This window comes from Halichoerus grypus, chromosome 10 (assembly GCF_964656455.1).
Source record: "Halichoerus grypus chromosome 10, mHalGry1.hap1.1, whole genome shotgun sequence".
Taxonomy (NCBI): Eukaryota; Metazoa; Chordata; class Mammalia; order Carnivora; family Phocidae; genus Halichoerus; species Halichoerus grypus.
Window position 1 is genome coordinate 128,971,714 of NC_135721.1, and position 22,007 is coordinate 128,993,720.

Consider the following 22,007-nt stretch of genomic DNA (forward strand, 5'->3'; position numbering starts at 1 on the left):
CCCTGCCGCCCGAGAGCAGAAAGGCACTCCGACACCAGAAATATTCTCCCTTCGCCTCTGGGATGATCACCAAAGCCCCGGTCAGCGGGGCCTGAGGGCGGTGCCAAGTGGGAAACGGGTAGCCCCGGGGGGCTTCCAGCTAAGCACGGGTGCCCCCTTCTGCTGGACAGTAAGCCTGCAGTCCAGAGGGTTCTGCGAGAGCAGAGCACGGCCGTGGGTTTCCGCAACAGTGGAGCTCAGGATGGGGAGCGGGCGGCTGGCACCGGCCACGGTCCCACTGAGTGCCCAGCCGTGGAGCCCATCCGTGGCTGCCCACCCGGCCCCGTGGCAGCTTCCCGAGGGCAGAGCTCAACACCCCCAAGCCACTGCGCACACAGCAGGCGCTCACAAAGCCCATTCGGACAGACTCTCAGGACAGGTGTGAAACTCCTTGAGGACTTCACTTTTCACAGGATGCTCCTCTTACCTTTACCAGAACCTTAAGGACTGTTTGCTGATCAACAAGAGATGGAATCAGAGGTGCTTTCAGGGAAAGGCGGAGTTTCTCCACCTCCTGATAAGGACAAATCCTGCAGGGCTAGCACTTATTCATGAGCAAGACCTGGACGTCTGACCTCTCCACAGCCTCCCAGAGCCCAGCAGTGACCAGCTCCCTCGAGAATCCCACCTGGTCTTTGCTGAATTACATGGGATCCCCTTCTAAGCCAGTTAACACAGTGTGCTTTTAAAAGGAAACCCTATTGACATCACGCCCGAGAACCTCTGTTCCAGGAAGCTGAGTCACAACTGCCACTTGCCCCAAGGGGACGCCAGTAACAAAATGGGGGCCGCTGAGTGCCAAGGCCTGCTGGACAAAGAGCTCAGGATGAGTCCCGGGAGGCCCCCGGACCCGACTGCTAGGATGCAGCCCCAGGGTGGGGCGCGGGGGGCTCTTACCGATGAATTCGTGTAGGAACACCAGGGAGGCGATGTAGCAGGCCAGACTGAGCAGCTCGGCCACTGTCATGAGCCAATGCCACGTCTGGATCGTCAGGGCCACCATCAGCAGCTCAGTGAGGATCAGCGATGTGAAGGAGATGGCCACGATGTGCACGAACTCCGACTCAAACAGCAGCAGGGCCCCGTACATGATGGTGCTCCCTGCAAAGGCAGAGGAAGCCGGCGTCCCACCCCGCCCTGCCCGCCCGCAGATGCCGCCCCCCGTGCTCCCCGCCCGGGGCTCCCGGGGCTGCTCACAAGCGGGGGCTCCTTTTTGTTTATTTTCCGTTTAGACATGAAAGATGACACTTGCTAAATGAGGCTGACGAGTGCTGCTTTATGGAGATTTTAAAGAGGTGTCCCATTCTGGTTTCCCATCTTCCCTTTGGACCTTATATAATAAGGAGTCTATAATTGCAGGGAAGAGGAGAAAGGGAGGGAGAAAGAGGAAGGAAAGAGAAGGAGGGAGAGAGATGGAAAGAAGAAAGAAGAGAGGCAGGAGAGAGTAACTATCTGGAGTGGATGGAACAAGAAAGAGAAATTTAAGCTTAAATCTATTATTTAAAATGACAGAGGTAAGCAGTCACAAAAGGGCAAATACTGTGGATATTCTACTTCTAGGAGGTATCTAAATTAGTCACGTTGGTGGAATTGAAAGGGAAGGGGGAACGGGGACAGAGTTTCAGCTTCCCAAGATGAAAAAGCTCTGGAGATCTATTCTTACAACAATGTAACGCTATAAATGTACAATGTAATTCACCACTGTGAATACACTGAACACTAGTGAACTGCGCCCTTAAAAAGAGTTAAGATGGTGAATCTTAGGTCATGTGTTTTTTTAGCCACCACCCCCCCCACACACACACAAAATGACAGAGGTAACCCAGAGACACTTAGTGTCATGCTCCTAGAACAAGGCAAGAAAGGAAAGTGGAGGAGGGTACAGGGTACGGATACGTGTTTTTCTAGCACAGCAGAACCAAATAGATGGTGATGGTGCTTGCGTAGATCACAACCACAAGCAGCACAAGAATATTACTAGATGCTAAACCCCAAACCTCCTCAAGCCACTGTCTACTGTGACAGGGTTAAAGATGGAGGGGGGACATGGAGCTTCCCTGTTCATTATCTATGAACTTCTGTACATAAAAAGTAGCTGCAAAAATCTATGCATACATTATACTCTGATAGAGTTCTTAAAAAAAAAAAACACTCTATTTTTTAATGACAATTTAACCTCCTGCCAACAATTTCAATGGTTTCTACACCTTTTGGTTGGATGTCCCATCAGTAAGACCTCCCAACATACAAAGTATATCTGTAAATTGTATGTTGGTACCTGGGCAGACATAGACAGATATCAGGACCACTGCACAATTATGTGCACATTATAAAACATACCTCAAAATAGAAATAAACACCAACAAGGGTTTTGATATTTTCTTCTCCTATACTTGTAAGTCATCTTACAAAGTCTCTGCAATCTGAGGGACCCTCCCTGGAGGCCACTGAGGTAAATACATCTTTCAAAAACTAGAACTTGACCTCCGAAAAAGTATTAGAACATTCCAGAAAGCTAACACTTTGTTACAATGGCTTAAGGACCTTGTCAGGTTTTGAGTAGTATCCCTTATTTTTTCTTTTTTTAGGATTTTATTTATTTATTTGATAGAGAGAGACACAGTGGGAGAGGGAACACAAGCAGGGGGAGTGGGAGAGGGAGAAGCAGTCTTCCCGCGGAGCAGGGAGCCCGATGCGGGGCTCGATCCCAGGACCCCGGGATCATGACCTGAGCCGAAGGCAGACGCTTAACTGACTGAGCCACCCAGGTGCCCCTCCCTTATCTTTTTCTCGGACTTTATCTCATGAGGCAGATGGCACCACCTCACAGATCTATCACCGTGCTGAATGTTCCAGTCCTTAGAACACGCCGAGCAGGGCCTCCCTTGGGGCGCACTGTCCCGCTCCTTAACCAAATTTCAGGGTTCCAGCTTCTTCTCTTCATGTTCTATGGACAACAGAAAAGCTGACCCTTAGCACGAGACAACAGGTGGTCTTGCTTTCCTTACCTTGATAGATGCTAATCAAAACCCATATTAAGAAGGTCTTGTAGGACAACGGTCTTCCCTAAATGAGAAAGCGAGAAAGAGCAGGTTACTACCGTGCTTGTCTCCTCCACTAACGAGGCAACCTGCCTGCTTCCATCAAAAAAAGTGTCGTGCGTGTATCTGAACACATTCGAGAAAGTACATTTTTTAAAGAGAATTGATATTAAGTGGAAATAAATCTGCTCTTCAGTAAAATTCCTTGAGGACAAATAAATGAAATCATACACACACACACCACACACACACACAGCACATACCACACACCACATACACACCCACACACACACCACATACCACACTACACACACCACACACACACACCACATACCACACACACATCACACACACACACCACATACATACCCACACACCACACACACCACATACCACACACACACACACCACATACCACACACACACACACCACACACACACACCACATACCACACACATACCACATACACACCCACACACACACCACACACACACACCACATACCACACTACACACACACCACATACCACACACACATCACACACACACACCACACACACCACACACCACACACATACCACATACACACCCACACACACACACCACATACCACACTACACACACCCCACACACACACCACACACACACCACATACCACACACACAGCACATACCACACACACATCACACACACACACCACATACCACACACACCACACACACACCACACATCACACACACACCACATACCACACACACACAATCACACACACCCCACATACCACACACACATCACACACACCCCACATACCACACACACCACACACAGCACATACCACACACACACCACACACACCACATACCACACACACAGCACATACCACACACACATCACACACACACACCACACACACACATCACACACACACCCCACATACCACACACACCACACACACAGCACATACCACACACACACCACATACATCACCCCCCCACACACACACCACACACACCACATATCACACAAACACACACACCACACACACACACCACATACCACACACACTTTTTTTGGAAGTGTACACAAGGACACTTCTGGAAGCAGGCACCAGCTGCAGGATGGAACCATCAGGGCTTTTTTTTTAAAGTTGTTAGTTGGTCTGTTTGCAGTTTACATATTACCGTACTGTTTAATATTCTTTACACGTGCATATACTACTTTCTTAAGGAAAAAAATAAAATCCCACACCTTCCTCTGAGAAACCACCAGTTCAAATCAGTGTGTTCAAACCAGATATGGAGGGTCTGTGTGAAATAAATTAAAAGTAGGGAGAGAGAAGGGGAAGGAGGGGGAAGGAGGAGGAAGGAATGAGGGAGGGAAGCAGGAGTCCAGTGAACCTTGAGGAGATCCTTGTAGAGCTCAGGATACAGCATGGCAACTTCCGACTTGACATCTTTGTCCAGGACCAGAGAAAACACAGGAAACATGGTGTAAATGGTGGAGTACCTGAGGGGGAGGGGGCAGAAGTCACCACAGGTAAGACCCAGCCGAAGGAATATGAGCAATTTGTTTCTCCAGCCTCTGCAGCCCAATTTCCATTCATTCCTTCAACAACCATCCACTGCGTGCTTATTCTGTGCCAGGGCTGGTTTTAAGCACAGGAGATTCAGATGAAAAACAGACGGAAACATCTGCCCTCGGAGAGCTTTCGTGCTAGTTAGTGAGTCAACAAAGTCGGTAAACTACACTGTGTGTTGCAGGTAAGTGCTAAGAAGGAAATTCTAATGGGGAAGAAGGAAAGAGACATGGGGGTGGTGTGATTTTAGAGAGGGTGCCCAAAGGATGTGGCATTTGAGTAAACACCCATAGAAGGTGAGAGGCAGTCATGCCCAAATGGAGGGAAGAACATCCCAGGCAGCGAGAGCATCGCGTGCAAAGGCCCTGAGGTGAGAGTGCGTCTTGTCTGAAGAACAGCAAGGCAGCCAGTGCAGCTGGAGCTGAGTGAGTGAGGGGCAGAGAGAAGGAAATGGGAACAGAGAGGGACGAGGGGTCCAGTCATGGAAGCCCACAGGGAGCCCCTGCCTACACTCTGGCATGTTCTTTCATTCTTCTGGGACCTGATAAAAGACAGTCCACTTGTCCAATCAGAAGCAAGCAGAATTCCACTGCCGACTCTCAGACTGAATGGGCCAACATAAAAAGAAGGCAGGCGTCCTTCGTAAGACTCTCCCCCGGGGCCAGCCGGCCTTTCTATGCTTCCCACCTCTTCACGACCAGGAGTGCGCCCTACATGCGTCTCCATCTAGGGTGTGTGGTAACCAAACTCCACCTACCTGGGCAATTCACAGACTGAGCACATTCTCTGAAGGATCAAAAGGAACGTCATGAATTCCAAGTCAGGAATGGGGCTGGGTTTGAAGGCAGCAAATGTCCAAGTGACACCCTAGTCTAATAGGTCAGCAGCACGCAGCAACGAAGCTCTGTTAGGTACGTCCCCCAAGAGAGCAAAGCTCTGGCCCACCTTACAGACCCAGCAGCAGAACGTTCTACTGGGGTCCACAGCAGGGAGGGTACTTTCCAGGGCTCCCCTTTCACTTTTTCTAAGACCCCAGTGAAATCACTGAGTCTGAACCTTCAATCTTGCTTTGGTTGCCAATCACCGATCAGCTCAGACTCTCATGGGCAAACATTTTTCCATCTCCAGGTACAAACGGCCAAGTGCTATGAACCACAAACATACTGGACTCCACTTCCTCCATCTGGTTACAGGCTGGCCAGTTCAAAAAAACTAATGAAAATTCGAGAAGGTTCTGAACTGCATCGCGGACAACTTGGGGACCAAACAGTCTAGACACCATGTTTCTTCTCTCATCTGTGGCATTTTAGGGAGGTTTCATAAAAAATTAATACCCTGCCTAGATTTCCTTACCCAATGATGAGGAATCCTTGATAGAGAGGAACGGAGGCAAAGTAAAACACGGAGGAAAAGACAGCCTGTGCCAAGGAGAAAGGAGGATGTTACCAAAAATCATGACAAAATCCCTATGCTTATATAATAACACAACACCCAACACTTAACACGGCACAAACCTCCCCAGCACCGTTGTGAGTGCTTTAAGGAAATCAGTTCATTTCACAATTACAATCACCTTATGAGGTAGGTACTGTTATCATCAACCCCTAGTCACAGATGACAAGAGTAAGGCACAGAGAGGTTAAGGGACTTGCCCAAGATCACACAGCTCGTAAGTGATGGGAGCCAGGAGTCGTTCCCAGGTGGTTTAGCTCCAGAGACCCTCTGTGAACACGGACTTTAACTGACACAGGCTGGACCCAGGAATACTCTGTGTGATCTCCATGAATGCCCAGAACCACCCATGAGATCCAGTCCTCCTATCACCTGCATGTCACAGGAGGGGAATCTGAGCACGTAAAGGGCACCGCAGGGCTCAAGCCCAGCTCTGTCTCCAGAACCCGCAGTCCTGAGAGCTCAGAAGCGCCGCCTCTCTGGGCTGCGACTGATAAACAAGTTGGTGGAGGGATGGACACGGAGGTGGGAAGATCCCCACTGGAGGATGTACACCAGTCACCCTGGAGGTGGGCGGCAGAGAAGGCATGTCCCTTCTTACAGGACACATGTTACTGTTCCTGGAAATTTTTACAAAGAGCCCATAACCTGCTGCCTTTGTTAGACAAGAGCAATAAAGACACTTCCAAACCCTCCCTGAAATGTCTGCTTCCTGACTTGGAAAACAGTAGCTACTGGCAGTGAAAATCAGGCTGGGGAGATAAAATCGGACTTGATACTCCATGACACTTCCTTCTCTGGGCATCGACAGGTTCACGGAAGGAAAGTGGCCTCAAAGCTAATTCCTATTAGTATAAAACCAAAAAGAGGCCAGAGACAGCTAGAGGCTTTTCAAGAGCTGAATACGAGAGAGAGCCCGAGCCAGCCTGGTGATTAGAAAGGGCGTGCGACCAGAGGCGAGACCCCCAATCACCTGCGGCCCAGCTCCTGGGCAGCCCCACCAGCACCGTGGTCATATTTCAGAACTGGAAGGTGAAAGCCACCTTTCAAATGACTCTTCACCTCAGCTGGGCTGCAGCACAGAAAGGATGGTTGTAAAAATGTCAAGAATCTGGTGTTTAGTTTTGTAAATCAACGTCAAGAGCCTCCTTCCTCTAAAAGGGCCGGGCTGGCCAGAAATCCTTCATTTTGGAGAGAACACTTAAGGGAAAAGAAAACACTACGGCCACATCTATCGAAGAGACCAACGCCAAGGTGCGGTTCTAACAGGGACATGCCCTTAGCCAGCCACTTTCAGCACAGTGGACAGGAGTGAAGGGCCTTTTTCCACAGCCCCAAAGAAAAATTTCCCATCCTGGAATTTTTTTCTAAATTGATGTTCGGAGTAACAACATACAGGCTTTATAGAAGTCAGCTCACCCAGCCCAGCTTGTGTGTGCATGCCCAGGGACAAGCTGATTAATCTCCCAGTGATTAAACCATAGCAGTATCTATGAGCTAACATAAAAGTACAGATGTGGTCTGATGAACCGTAATAGCTGTTTGGGTGTAGACTGCGTTGATAAAAATCACTTAAAGGCTCCTATGCTCACAAATGCAATAGATATTGAAAACATAAAATCAACCCCAGAAGGCAAGGAAGAGGCCAGAGGAGGGGGAGGCTCATGTACACAGAACAGCATCACTTCACCTACTTGGAAAGGGAGGAGGCCTTTTATACGGTAATTAAGTGCCTTTCCCACAGATTAAAATGTCACCTTACTGGATACATCATCCTGTTTGGTTTTTATGAATAGTGGTAAGGATGCCTTCTGCACTTGATGCTTTATAGAACTCTGCTTCTCAAAGCAGCCTTGTCCGGGAGGCAAGGCAGGTCTTACCATCTCCATTTCACAGATGGAAGACTGAGACCCAGAGGGGTAAAATGACTTGCTAAAGGTCTCAGAGATACTTAGTGGTGTGGTCAGAAAGAGATGTGGGTTTCAAGTCACATCATCCCTATGTTCTCACTACTTAACTGTGATATTTTCACCAAATGTCCATGAAGGGTAATCAGTCAACAGTTTTTCAGCACCGAAATGTTTTCCTCCCCACCCTTTGGCCTTCCCCCTAGTGTACACTTAACTGCTAGAGCCTGATGACAGATGTTAAAGGTGCTGGTGAGACAGAAGGTGGGGAAAATACTCTAGAATCCTTTTGTGAGAAACAAGATGGGAACAAGATGTTACTCCTGAGAAGACGAACAATCAAGACAACCCAGCTCGACTCTCACCCGCGACGGCTGGAGGCAGAACTGTGACCTCGGAGGCCCCCGAGGCTACGCTGCCCCACCTGAGAGCCCATGCAAGCCGAGGATGGAGGGCACTCGAGGAGACACCGTGATGAAGGGCTCTGGAGTCCCCGCCCGATGTAGACTAAGCCCCCCGAGGGACACTGCACACATTCTCAGCCTCATGGAGGCTCAGGCTCCCCGTCTGTACAATGGGCGCAGGCGACCATGAGGACCGCACGAGACACTGCATTGTGAACATGCAGCCGGGCATCCAGGGTGTAGGAAGAGCTCCAGAAGATCAAGTTCTTCTTTTGTGGTTATTCTCTGCTGGCCCTCATGTGTGCATTTGGAAACCCCAGGGCCAGAGTATTCACCTAGCATCTCACTCTGCATGTTTCCCTCTGGCAAACCAATCGTAACAACTCTGGGCACTGACCCCCCCCCCCCCCCCCCGCCAAGCACTGCACAGCCACCCCTGCTGATGCCTGCGGCCACCCCCCGCAAGCAAGGACGGCCCGCCCCACCCACCAGAGGAAGGATCGGAGGCAATCCAAGGTCTAGCAGCTGGAATGTGGCCAGGTAGGGATCTAAACTGGTCAGGTGGGAAAATAAACTCCATAAACAAACCAATAAACTGGCCAGGGAGGGTAATAGCTCCAAAGCGCGGTCTAGTTCCAGGCTTCTTCCCTGCCAGCCATGTGCCCGTGTGAGGCGTCGGGCCGGCCGCCCACCTGCATGGTGCTGATGCAGAGGCTTCTGTGGATCACGAACTGGCTGAGGGCGGCTGAGCGCTTGTAGCTGTTCCGACCGTGAACCATGAGCAACCGGCCCAGGTGCTTGAACTGGGTGATGGAGAAGTCTGCAGCCAGGGAAGCCTGTTTACCTTCCTAAAATCCGCATAAAATTGGGCACCGTCAGGAGCACAAGAGGTCAAGGCAAACGCTTTTTTTTTTCATTGAAAAAGCAAGACACTGTAAGAAGATCTTTGGAAAACTTCAATGAAGAGCTTCTTTGGTTTCAAGCTGTACTCGGTTGGTGATCTAAATCTAACTTTGATTTAAAAAGAGACATTTATTTAAAAAAAAACATTCTAAATCATAGATAGTTATAATTTGGAGGTCAAGTGGATCTAGTATTAAGCCTTGGCGGGTAGGCCCACCCCATAATGTGTATCAGAAGCAAAGAATCATCAGAGATAGGCACTTTACAACACTCCGTTCCTCTAAGTGAAATGTAAGGCTGGGGGCAGGGGCTGAGGCTACTAACACCAAATAGAACATTCCTGAGCGTACTTATATTCGCACATTTATAGAAGTGCAACCATTAGAATTATCTAATTTTAAAAGCTGCATGATGGGTGCCACTAGGGGGGCAGACCAGCATTAAGAGAGTCCGTTCCAGTAACATCTCATTCAAAGATCACTAAATTCTGTAACTTCGAATAATTGTCAACTGGATGAGAACCCCAAGACCAGAGAGGGTAGAAAGAAGAATACAAAAGTGTTTGGATTAGCCCAACTCATGAAGCTATGGAACAAAATGCATAAGACAGCATCTCTGGCCCTCACTGAGGACCTCTGTACTCTTGTTTTACACAAAGTTCTAATAAACCTGGTAACCAATCTTCTTGCCTATTGTCATTTAGAGGTCACAAATCAGGACAGAGAAAACTGTAAGAGGCAAGTACGCAGGTGACAATGACAGAAAGAGAAACTATTATGACACACCAACTTTTTAAAAATGCAGCTTTTAGCGAGGGGCAGACCGTGCCACATTCTTCCCTAATCTCCCAGACATCCACACATGGCATGATGACTGATGCTTTTATGGACACCATGACAACAGCCGTGGGAAAGTGCCAAGTACGCTCACTGTGCCCTAACAATATAGCAAAACACTTTTTTTTTTTAATTTAAGTCTTGGCACATGAAAAATCAGCACTTGTCGTCTGTTAAGATGGAGTGATGGAGATCTCCGTCCGACTCCCACATAATAACACCAGGTGATCATGCTTCATGGTTCTTTATGCTTCATAATGCGAATCTAGAATTTTCAGAAGCATCAAAGCTGTGTTTTGAGGGAAAAAGAAGCTCCAGCTGGTGGAGCAGAGCAGCTCCCAGCCCAGCACGACGACCCGACACCCTCGTACCGACTACTCGGCAGCGAGCAGCCCCCTCCGCGCCCCACACCCGCACTCACCTTCCCCTCGACCCCCACACCGCAGTCAGATTCCTGAATCATGCTGACATCATTGCCTCCATCACCTGTGGGCCGCATGGACCAGAGAGAAAAGCCGGGAAATTGGGGAGGGGTGAGAGACAGGGTCCCCACATTTCATTCCTACTTTGAATCATCGTGCACGGTTTGCCTTTCACTGAGTGCTTGCTTATTCCTAAGAGCCTTTTCTGCCCTGCTCCATTTAATCATTCCCACGCCCCACAGCATCAGCTTCCCGTCTCACAGACAGAGCAGCTGAGTGTCAGAGGAACCCCAGGCGACTGGCGGGAGCCCCAGCCATCAAGCGGCGGCAGGGGGACCGTGTCCACACCACAGTGGTGTTCAGAGCCGCCGCACCCCTGCCTGGGAGGCGCGGGGCGCCGCATCCCATCAGCACCAGTGACGGACTCTACACTTACCGAGCCTATACTGTGCCCTGTGGCCACCGCTTTTTAAACCTACCCCTTTTCCAGCCTCATCAGCACCATTTGAGTGCTTATGACCCCATTCTACCAACAGGCAGACTGAGGCTCCGACGGGCACTGAGGGGCTAAGAGCAGCACAGACGGGAGCCCAGATCCAGCTCCACCATATGTGGTCCCAGCCCTCTGCAACGCTACTTCCTGCCTCCCGAGCAAAGGAAGAGCAAGCTCTGGAGAAAAGCCCTAGAGCACGCTTATCTCCTCTTACTCAAAGGGAAATACTAAAAATAATAATAATAATAGAGCCAAAGTCTGTTGGGGGAAAACAGCATGACCTACGCAAAGTGGCCTGGGGATCTGAGGAACACAGCAACCGAGTCTGACCACCCTTACAGAAAGGGACCCGGCGCAGCAGCGGACCGGGGCGGGGGCGGGGGGGCAGCCGCCTACCCACTGCGCAGGTGAGCTTCCCGGTGCGTTCCTGGAGCAGGCGCACGATCTGGGCCTTCTGGGTGGGGGTGCAGCGGCAGCAGACCACAGCTGGGCACTGGCAGGCCAGCTCCATGAACTCGTACTCATAATACTTGAGGCAAACCTGCGGGGGCGGGGAGGCGGAGGGGGTGGGTCAAGCGAGGTCCCTGCCCCTGCCCCCCCAAAGCAGGAAGGGGCGCACAGTCCCAGGAGGACCCGGCCGGCGCTGTCCCTGCACCCACCTCCAGAGAGTCTCCAGAGATGACCAGGGCACAGTCATGCTTCCTGCGGAAAGCGTTCAGCTCGAGGTGGGCCTCACTGCGGTTGGTCACCTGGAAGGGAACGGAGGGGTGGAGGAGGCCTTGCTCTCCCGAGATGGAAGAACAACAAACAGCGGCTTCCTGAAGCCGGGATGAAGACAATGGCCACCCCAGCCAAGGACCCCTGCCCCGCCCCTGCCACCAGACCCAGAGCCAAATTAAACCGTGTTTGTTATGATTCTGTGGGAAGCGGGAGAGCCTGTATCCCAACTATCACCTGGCATTGCCCCCAGGACGGCTGTGACCCACGTAATAAAAAAAAAAAGCTAAACATGACCCCACTTTCATTGTGTGCCAGGCACTGTGCTAGGCACTTTCCATGGATTGTCCCCATTTACTTCTCACAACAACCCTACGAGGTGCATAATGGTAACAGCCGCACTTCACACATAAGGAAACGAAGATGCGGCAGAGCCGTGAGCCCGCCTCCAGGAACACATCTAGGGGGCTGTGAAGCAGGTGTCAGAAGCCAGGCCATCTAGCAGGTGGCCAACTTTTCTGTAACACACCAGATGTTACACACTGCAAGCTCTGGGGACCCCACAGTGCTCGTCGAAACGACTCGACTGCTGTTGTAGCGCCAAAGAGGTCCTGACCCTCCCCTGCTCGTGCTCGCTCTCTCAAATAAATAAAAATCTCAAAAAAATGAAACAAAACTTTATTTACAAAAGCAGGTGGCACATGGACTGTCGTTTGCAACCCCTAAATATACCTAAACCCTGAAAATAGAATGTAGAGAATACAGAATTTATAAGACATACGATCGATTCTCATTATTTTCAGGAGTTACACTCTATAAAGTCCCTGTGAACACTGACTTAGCAAATAAGGAACCACTCATTGCTCCTAGGGGAAATACAGGCAAGGTTCCTGTGAGCCTTTGGCCACAACATTTTTGTCAATCAATATATAACTTTGTTTTATATGTGTTTCTATTTAAACCCATCTTTTTTGTTTTTTAAAGATTTTATTTAGGGAGAGAGAGCACGCAAGCAGGGGGAAGGGCAGAGGGAGAGGGAAAGAGACAATCTTAAGCAGACTTCATGCTCAGCAAAGAGCCCGACCCAGGGCTCGATCTCACGACCCTGAGATCATGACCTGAGCCAAAATCAAGAGTCAGATGTTTAACTGATGGAGCCACCCAGGTGCCCCTAAACACATCTTCTGAAATACATATTGTTGACTCATGAACACTGAACTCCTAACCAACAGCATTCTAACTCACGCCTGAAGGAAGCCCATCCAACACACGTACGTTCTCCATAGAGCACATGGGAGCCCTCCTGCGCTTCACAACACTAGACAGCGCTCCAGCACTGTGCTGAGAGGGAGGATTTTAAACAGCGAAATCACTGATGGCACAAAAATGAAAAAAAATTAAAAAAAAAAAAAAAGCGGCCCTGCACAGACCGTGAAGTACGCTCCATGTGCAGTAGAGGGCAGAGAGGACGGGGAGTCGCCTTGTGTGACCCCAGCTGGGAATGTGCACGTCAGGCCACAACGACTTCCCCCTGCTCTGCACATGTCCACGGAGGACTCTGCAAGTGCCCTAAGGACTGATTTCTGGGTTTGGAATACATTTTAGTAAGTAAGTGCATTTGCAAATCTGGAATCCATGGCTAATGAAGACGAACTGTATCTGCCTCTACACAACGCTATTGGGGCCAGTCCCCAAACTGCCGGATCTCCTGAAGGCGGCGTGTGCCGCGGACCAAAGGCAGGGGATCGAGGGGACACTCCCGGGACAGGCAGAGAGCCCCTCCATTCTGGGCGTGAGGGCTCTGGTTTCAGGAGCAGGACTGGCGCATCCTGCCTGGAGGGGACCTCCCGCTCCTCACCTCCCAGCTCCGTCAGGCCGATCCCAGCCCTTGGCTTCTAGCCTCGAGCAGCTCCTCGTGGCTGCGCAGTTGGGGTCAAGTGCTTGCCGCAAGGGCAAGACACAATTTCCCGTTTGCCCATCCACTATACCTCCTTCTAAAGACTCCTAAAGGTTTCCTTCAGGAGAGCAGACAGGCCACTATCTGTGATCTGGAATTTACTTCTTATCCAAGGACTTGGTCTTCAAGGGGCCGGGGACATCTGGACTCATATGTACAATTTTCCACGTATGGGCCTATCTGCATCCTTCATCCCGATTGTGCCCTGCGTCAGCTTCTCAAAGGGACCATGACCCCCACCAGGTTAAGAACCCAGGGCTGTACTAGCTGCTTCCGCACCACCCCCAAAGGAAGCCTGCAGCTTCACTGGGGCCACTCAGTAATTCCCCCCCAAACCAATGCTGTAAGTTCCCCCACCCAAGGTGGTTAACACACTCCCGCCTCCCCTCTTTAGGGGTGCACTGGAGGTTCTGAGGTCACGGGGCAAACTGCAGCATCACCCCCATGAGACCCCAGTGCAGACAACACTTTACCAGCCGAAAAACGTGGATGTCCTGGTTTCTGGTCACCAGATGTGCATTCTTTGCTGTGCATGTAGCTGTCTCCAGCTTGTCCCCCGTCAGCATCCAAACCTGGAACCACAGCAGTAAGAAGCTCTTCTTGGTCACTGTTCAAGGCCAGCCTGCAGCCTGTGTCTGTTCAGTTTCCAAGAACATCGAGCCAAATTTCATTTATTCCAACTTACCTCGAGGCTCGTGGTGTCCCCAACACACCACAGGAATACCCCACCTCAAAGGCTTCAGGACCCCAAGTGACCACTGCTGGTGGCAGCGAAAGCTGGTACAACACTTCTCGAAAACCATTTGGCCACATGCTTCCACAGACATCATGAAGCTCGGCCTCGGACCTCACCATCCCCCTTCTGGAAATTTTTCTTAAAGCAATAAAAAATTTCAAAGAAGGGGATGGTGGTATGGGTGAGGGGTCACTTCCGTGTCCTACAGAAAACACTGGTTTGTCACGTTACATGCAGTCTTTCTATGTGGTTGGTTAAGCCAACGGTAAACGTGCCAAGTTCCTCCACACCTCCTAACAGATCATTCTGCGTTTCGCTGCCACGGGCTCAGAGAGGGCGGGTGACTTGCCCCAAAGCCTCACAGCTAGCTCCTGTCCCAAACAGGCCCAGAATCCCAGCCTTCAGAGCCCAAACAGAATGCACTTCCTGCTCCGCTGGTTTACCCACTGACCCTCTGTTCTCACGGCCCCAGCAGGGAGGGGCGCAGGGTCACGCACAAAGCACACGCCGGCAGTGGGGGAGGTACAGGAAAGCAACGGCCATGGTCTCCAGAGCGTTCGCCGTGCCGGGCGCCCATCAAGCGCCATCCACGCTCAGTGCACTTGACCTTCAGGGTAATGTGGAGAGGTAGGAAACAGAGCACTGAGAAGTCAAGCCACTTGCCAAGGACTGCTGAAGCAGTCAGTGGAGAAACTGGAGCCAAACCCAGGCAGTGAGACAGCCAGGACGTGGGCACTGGGCCCTTCTCAGGGGGGCCGTGGCTCTGGGCTTGACCCTGGTGGGTATCAGCCTCTTCTCTCAACATCTCATCTGGCCGTTAAAAAAAAAAAAAAAAAATTCTTTGTAGTGATCCCAGTGTTCAGGGTTTGCTGAAACACTGGGAAAGGAGCTAGGAGGCTCAAGTTCTAGAAAACCATGGAGAGTCATCAGACCACCACGTGACTGATGCCCCACGTCCGGGATGACAGGGGGGCACTGCAGGTACGTGCCCAGACCTGAGCCCCAGGCCCAGCAGCACACTTCCCACCTTGCTTGGCCTCAGCTGCTGCATCTGGGGAGGGGCTGAAGTAGAAATTTTCCAAGTTCCAATAGCTTCTGGCCTGTGAAGGACCTTGTGCTAGGGCTGCCTACAAACCCCCCTGACCCCTCGCCCCCCACTCCCTTCCCGCTCCCGTCTGACCAAGGAAACCAGAAAGAGAAACCCAGTCCACACTCTGGGAATAGAACAGCCTTTGGAGAGGACAGCTTTGAGGGGAAGCTCAGGATGGAGCCAAAGCAGAAACCAGAATTCCAAACCTTAGAGAGAAGACGTCTACGGAAGTTGCCAGGGACAAATTTCAGCACCATGGCGCAACAGAAGCAAGCCCTTCTGACTTTGGACTGTTTTTCCAAAACTGGGATCCTGCTGACAATGTCCTTGCAACAAACTAGATACACGACAGGATCTGGTTTGCCACGAAACACGCCCACATGCGTGCAAGTCCCCCCCATGGGCACGACTGTGGCTGGAGCTCCCTTATTACTGTGGCCCCTCTCACGGGAGCCCGTGCCAAGTACCGGCCCAAGGACGCCCCAGAGAGCTGCTTCAGAGCCCGCATCCAGGAGCTCCAAGCCAGTGAGGTTGCGCTTGCTTTGCTCAGGGCCTTTAAAACGTAGCGTGCTGCTCGGACGCCCTCTGCTGGCCTCTCTGGATTAAACGCCTGAATTTTTTTTTTCTTTTTTTTCTTTTTGGCCCCAAACAGTGTAAATAAGTAAGGCAGTTTGTTGGTACAGGCGGTCAGTCCATCGGGCGGCCCCTCATTCACCCAGAACAACAGGCAGATGGCTGGCCGGCCAGTGGCTCAACAAGAATGTGCCGAACACCCCGAGCCTGCTGGAGGGAGAAGGGGAGGCATGCAGTCCCACGGGGAGCCCGGTGCAGCGGGGGGGAACACAAGCAGGGGGAGTGGGAAAGGGAGAAGCAGGCTTCCCGCAGAGCAGGGAGTCCGATGCGGGGCTCGATCCCAGGATCCTGGGATCATGACTTGAGCCGAAGGCAGACACTTAACAACTGAGCCACCCAGGCACCCCCCCTTCTCTAATTTCTACACTCTGCGGCAGGGCCAATGGGGAATCTCAGCAGCTGGGTCCCAGGCAGGTCCGGCCTACCTTGATGCCAGCATTCCTCAGCGTCTCCAGGGTGGGCCTCACGTCCGCCTGCAGCTGGTCCTCCACCCCCGTCAGACACAGCAGCTCCATCTCCATCTCCAGGCTCTCGATCACAGTAGCCACTTTGAGCGAGCGGTCGTGCACACTCAGCTTGGCCTGGACATAGCGGGCCTGCGACACAGCGGGAGACCCAGCCACCGCTTAGGGTGGGAAGGGGCCAGGCTGACGGGCGAGGAGAGTGCAACACCAAGTGGGGGACCCCAGGGCGTGGCTGGACCTCCAAGGGATGAACGGAGACTTCCAGTGTCCTTCCAAGTTCATTGGCCCAGAACTTGCACAAGCCCTAGTTCTACCCTTTCCTCTATACTGACCTGCTGTGCAACTTCTAGCAAGTTGCTCAACGTATCTGAGCCTCAACTGTTCTCACCCATGAAGCAGCAATAACCTCCCTGGGTTGTTGCAAGGATTGGTACAACTTAAGATCTCAAAAAAACGGCAGGTTCTCCCACACACGGCACACACTTTGTGACCAAGAACCCCTGATCACTGGGTTTTCTGGAGATGAAGTCCCACCTCCAAAGACCATTGACCCAACCCTTCAGTTTAGCTACTTTATAGGGTTAGCAAAGACATGGAAGAAAATCAAAAATCCCTTAATGGGTTGTTTCAAACACATGCCTTTAAACTTGAAAGGATGGTAGAATTTATCAGGGCTAGAATTCTTGCTAAATAAAACTTCACAAAGAACTCAAGCACAAGGAAGAGACAGACTCAGGCATAGCTCCTCTGGGTGGAGCCAGACAAGGACCCCAGAAGCCTGTCCCCAGCCACACCTCTCTCCCTTTTGGTCACACACCCATGCATGCGCTGGGCTTTGTGACAGGCCAGGGGATACAAGGACCCTTCCCTCAAGCAACACACAATTTATGGGACGAGAGGACAATAAACCAGACATATTCATGCTGGAACCCTTGGCCATGAAAGTCAATGATCTAGTTCAACTCTTTTTACAACATAAAGAAATGAGGGCTCCAAGGGGGTGATTCATTTCAAATTTTCCAGAGGGTATACCATGTGCCCATGACTAACCTAAGTACTGAGATACAAGAGCAAACCAGACTGATGGTCTCTGCTCTGAAAAAGATTTTGTTCCAGGAAGGAGGTATGAAGAAGAATGTTAGACAGAAACATAGAAACAAGATCATCCTAGATGGGGATTCACACAGTGAAGAAAGTTAAGCAGGTGATGGATGGCAAGTAGTGAGGTGGGGCTGCCTTAGATGGGGAGTCCAGGAAGAATTCTCAGAGGCAGTGGTATTTGAGCAGAGACCCAAAGGAAGCAAGGGAGCAGGCCACGGAGCTCTGTGCAGGAAGAGAGTTCCAGGCAGTGAGAAGAGCAAGTGCAAAGGCCCTGTGGCAGAAGTGAGCCTGGGGTGCTCAGAAAGGACCTCAGTATGGCTAGAACAGAATGAGCGAGGGGGAGACGGAGAGGAGATATGATCAGGGAGGTAAGGGTAGGGCTGCAAAAAGTAGGAGAAAGGTCCCAGGACCACTTACTTCAAAGTCTTGATACTGCTCCTCTGCGAGAGACTTCTTCGCCACCACGAGCACCCGCAGACCTTCTCGGGCCATGTTTCCACACTGCAAAGCAGACCTCAGTCAGTGGAGAGCCATACTAAGGGCTCTGCCTCCAAGCCCCGGACTCTCACTGAGGAGGGCTGGACGCCGCAGTGGACACAGGGGCATGGGGAAAGTGGCAAATCAGAATATGGCTTTCCCCTAAAGCAACCCTCCCTGAAGCAAACCTCAAGGGAGGCTGCGGCATCACAGCCCATGGGCCAAACATGGCCTACGCACAGGTTTTCTTCGATTGGCACAGTATACGTTTCAAAATGTAAGTCAACGCTCTAAGACTTCACAGATAAATCTGGATTTTTGGCTTGTTGGAAAAACCGAACCTCTGACGAAACCATGCATGCTTTCCCAAATAACCGCAACCAACAATGAAAGAAAACCAACTGCTTCTAGGTCTTCCCAGAAAACAGTTGTCAAGTGAAGACACACAAAGTGTGACCCTGTTATAACACACCCCAGCCTGTTTCATTTGACTTACCTGCCTGGCCCCTGTCGGCATTTGAGTTTGCAACCCTCTAACTGAAAACATAGTATTACTGAATGGAAAATGTGCATTCCCCTACCTGGAGCTGAGAGATAAAATAAAAACGGCCTGATAAACCAGAGAGTTTCTTCCCTCCTTGCTGTGGCCAATTCTCCACATCACAAACCGGGACAGGCAGCCTGTGACGTGGCCCCCAGTGACCCCCACCCTCCTGGTACCTGCCTCCAGCCAAAATCCAGTAAGGTGCTGACTCCTGTGCAGGGCAGCTGAGTGAGCTTGGAAGTGGGTCTTGCCCCACTTGAGCCTTCAGATGAGACCCCAGCCCCAAGCAAGCCCTCAAGAGACCCTGAACAGAGGACCCAGCAAAGCTGTGCACAGATCCCTGGCCCACAGAAACCAGGAGAAATAAAAGCGTGTTGTTCTAAGCTGCTAAGTCTGGGGGTGATCTGTTACATAGGCACAGGTAACAAGTACAGGGACCCATCTTACTATGCCATGCAAAGGGCAGCCTCCAGACATGCTTCTGCCACCCGGTTCTCAGTCCCCGCACCCCGCTTACCTCTTCCTCCAGCCAGTCATTGTACTGCACGATGCCAGCCATGACAACATCCGCTCCCTTCATGTAAAACGTGATCTCTCCCGTTGATTCATCCTAGAGAGGGGGCCCAATGGAATGAACACCCAGAGGAACACCCGCTCTCTGCTCCTGTGCCCACTTCCCAGGACAGATGGCATACAAAGCATACTTGGCGGACGCCAATGTTTTTTTCACTTGGCCGAAGATAAAAAGCAAGAAGTGGGGGTGGAGGCCCTCACTTTGGGGCAAAGGCCACAAGAAAATAGAAGAAAACTCAAAGCATTTGGAAACACATTAAATGATGAAAGCAAGATCAAAACGATTTAAGAACTTTGTTTTTAGTTATTACTATCCCAACAGGAACAGACTCCCACGCTGGAAGATCATCTTAAATTTATAGACGGGACTGCCAGGATCATCAAACTGTGGTCTACCTGGAAAAGTGGGGAAGTAAGGTAATTATCTAGAGCAGGGTTCTCGACCTTGGCATCATTCACATATGGGCTGGAGAGTTCTTTGCTGTGGGGGCTGACCTGTGCACTGCAGGACCTTCTGCAGCATCCCTGGGCTGTCCCCACCAGCTGCCAGCAGCACCCCCATGGGGACAACAGCCCAAATGTCTCCAGACATAAACAAACATTCCCTGGGGAGCAAACCGCCTTCACAAACTGCCGATCCCAGTAATTCCAGACCCCTATGTCTACCTGAGGACCTAGCTAGTGATCAGATTACCCAGGTGTTCGTTCACACTGACCAGATTTTCTGGGAAGTAGGTAACACCACAGCCCAGGCGTCGAATGCTTAGACCCGACACCAGCTTTCGGCTGTGTGCACTTGGACGTGCTTCTTTCTCTAAACCTCAGTTTTCTCATCTGTAAAACAGGAATACTAACAACTCTTACCACACAGGCTGTTGTGGCTTAAACAGTGTCACCTACACAGAGCACACAGCCAAGGACCGGACACAGAGACAGTGTCCACTCAACATCATCAGTCCTGCTCAGGGGACAGTAACTCTATGCACCCCTCGAGGGCGCCGTATGTGGAGACCAAGGCTTATTAGCCCAGCGGCTCTCCAGGGAGGGGATTTTGCATTTGCCGGTATCTGGAGACCTTTTTGGTTGTCACAACTAGGGGTTGTGGATGCTACTGGCATCCTGTGGGTGGAGGCCAAGGATGCTGCGAAGCATCCCACAGCACACAGGACAGCCACAGCCTAGAATCATCCCGCCCCGGCGTCAACCTGTTGAGGCTGAGAAACCCTGGCTTTGAGGAACGGTGGTAAAGCCCCTGGTTCTTATTCCCTGACATTCCTTCCTCGGCAACCCCCATCACGGCGAGCCTGGAGGCAGCAGAGACAGGCAAGGGGACGGAGCATGGCCCTCCCCACTTCCTGCCGGAATTCTGCTGCCGGGGAAAGTCCAGAATGCGTACCTGTAAACTCGTTACTCAACATGAAATAAATACCCAAAGCCAAATTCGTGGTGTAAGTTTCCTCCTTTAAAACAGCTTTCTAATGCCCTCTAATCACCGACAATCTTTGAGAACTACATGCTTACTCATAAAAGCACCCGCCGGCCACCCCAAGAAGCACCTGTGTCTTAGCAGCAGAAAAGCTGCACGCTTCATCTTTGACGGATCGCACCTATGCGTGCTTGTGACTCAGGCCAAAGATAACTGCCTGAAAGCATCCCAGGGCTTTTTCCCTTTTCCCTTCACCCAAACGGTGCTTAACGACACAGCGGTAGGAAATAGCTTCCCCCTCCCCAGCTTCCTCTCCTGCAGAGGGTGCTCGGGAGAGCTCGGACAGCTTGTCCAATATAAACACGGTATCAACCGTCTCCTCCCGTTACTCATTTCCTCCCACCCAGTTCATCACAAGGTTACTTCGCTCTCATATTATGGCAAGACTACGCCGTAAATTTACAGAGAGCTGCTGGTTGCACTGCATTGTTTGGGGGCCTCATCTTTTTCCACTGTGGTCTGATTCTGGCCCCTGTTCAAAGGCCTCTTTTATGCAAACAATGACAGGGGTATGATCTACAGCGATGATCCGCCTCCATCATTCTACGTGGGATGGGTGGGGGAGCGGGCAGTGAAACATCTGTACACGACAAAAACAAAGCAGGCCACGCAGGCTTTCTTCAGAGGGACAAGGACACTAGCCCCAAAGAAGCCCTCAGAAGACAGATGCTCGCCAAGACTTCGCTTTGTGAGTGCACACGGATTTGGGGGTGCTGATGAACCAGGTGAGAGCACATTCCTGTCAACAGGCACCAAACCAAGACATCTTACAGCTGAGTTAACACTTCCTTCCACCGGGTAGCTGGGCAGGTATCTTCAAATAACAGGCAGGATGTCTGGGTACATCAGAACTGAGCTGTTGGCCCCCACACGATGAACATTTGGGGTGGATGGATCATTCTTTGTCAGGAGGCTGTCCTGGCCTCCACCCACTAGATGATGTCAGTGGTACCACCCTGAGTTGTGACAACCAAAAATATCTCCCAACATTTTCAAGTGTCCCCTGGAGGCAAAACGGCCCCAGGACGAGAACCACTTCATTAGAGGAGTTAAGGAGATTTCTACAGAGAACCTGCCCACATGCCCTGGAGGCTAATTTCCACCTATCAAAACCACAGATAAAGAGGGAGACAGGGGCGCCTGGGTGGCTCAGTCA

General features: G+C 51.1%; 1 protein-coding gene across 5 annotated transcripts in view; it reads right to left on the bottom strand.

Annotated features, from left to right (window-relative positions):
- ATP9A (ATPase phospholipid transporting 9A) overlaps positions 1-22,007 on the bottom strand; it is a 130,665-nt gene that overhangs the window by 4,626 nt on the left and 104,032 nt on the right. For 2 of the 5 annotated variants that reach the window (XM_036064700.2, XM_036064699.2), the window contains exons 16-27: positions 19,310-19,402; positions 18,189-18,272; positions 16,632-16,802; positions 14,221-14,319; positions 11,733-11,822; positions 11,470-11,614; positions 10,580-10,644; positions 9,112-9,267; positions 6,010-6,074; positions 4,478-4,586; positions 3,048-3,105; positions 937-1,140 (exon numbers count right to left, since the gene is read on the bottom strand). In XM_036064700.2, the coding sequence (XP_035920593.1) occupies positions 937-1,140; positions 3,048-3,105; positions 4,478-4,586; positions 6,010-6,074; positions 9,112-9,267; positions 10,580-10,644; positions 11,470-11,614; positions 11,733-11,822; positions 14,221-14,319; positions 16,632-16,802; positions 18,189-18,272; positions 19,310-19,402 (1,339 nt within the window). Of the gene's footprint in view, positions 1-936; positions 1,141-2,862; positions 3,106-4,477; positions 4,587-6,009; positions 6,075-9,111; positions 9,268-10,579; positions 10,645-11,469; positions 11,615-11,732; positions 11,823-14,220; positions 14,320-16,631; positions 16,803-18,188; positions 18,273-19,309; positions 19,403-22,007 lie in introns of those variants that run through there. The other 3 variants (XR_013442089.1, XR_013442088.1, XR_013442090.1) reach the window with 3 other exon arrangements.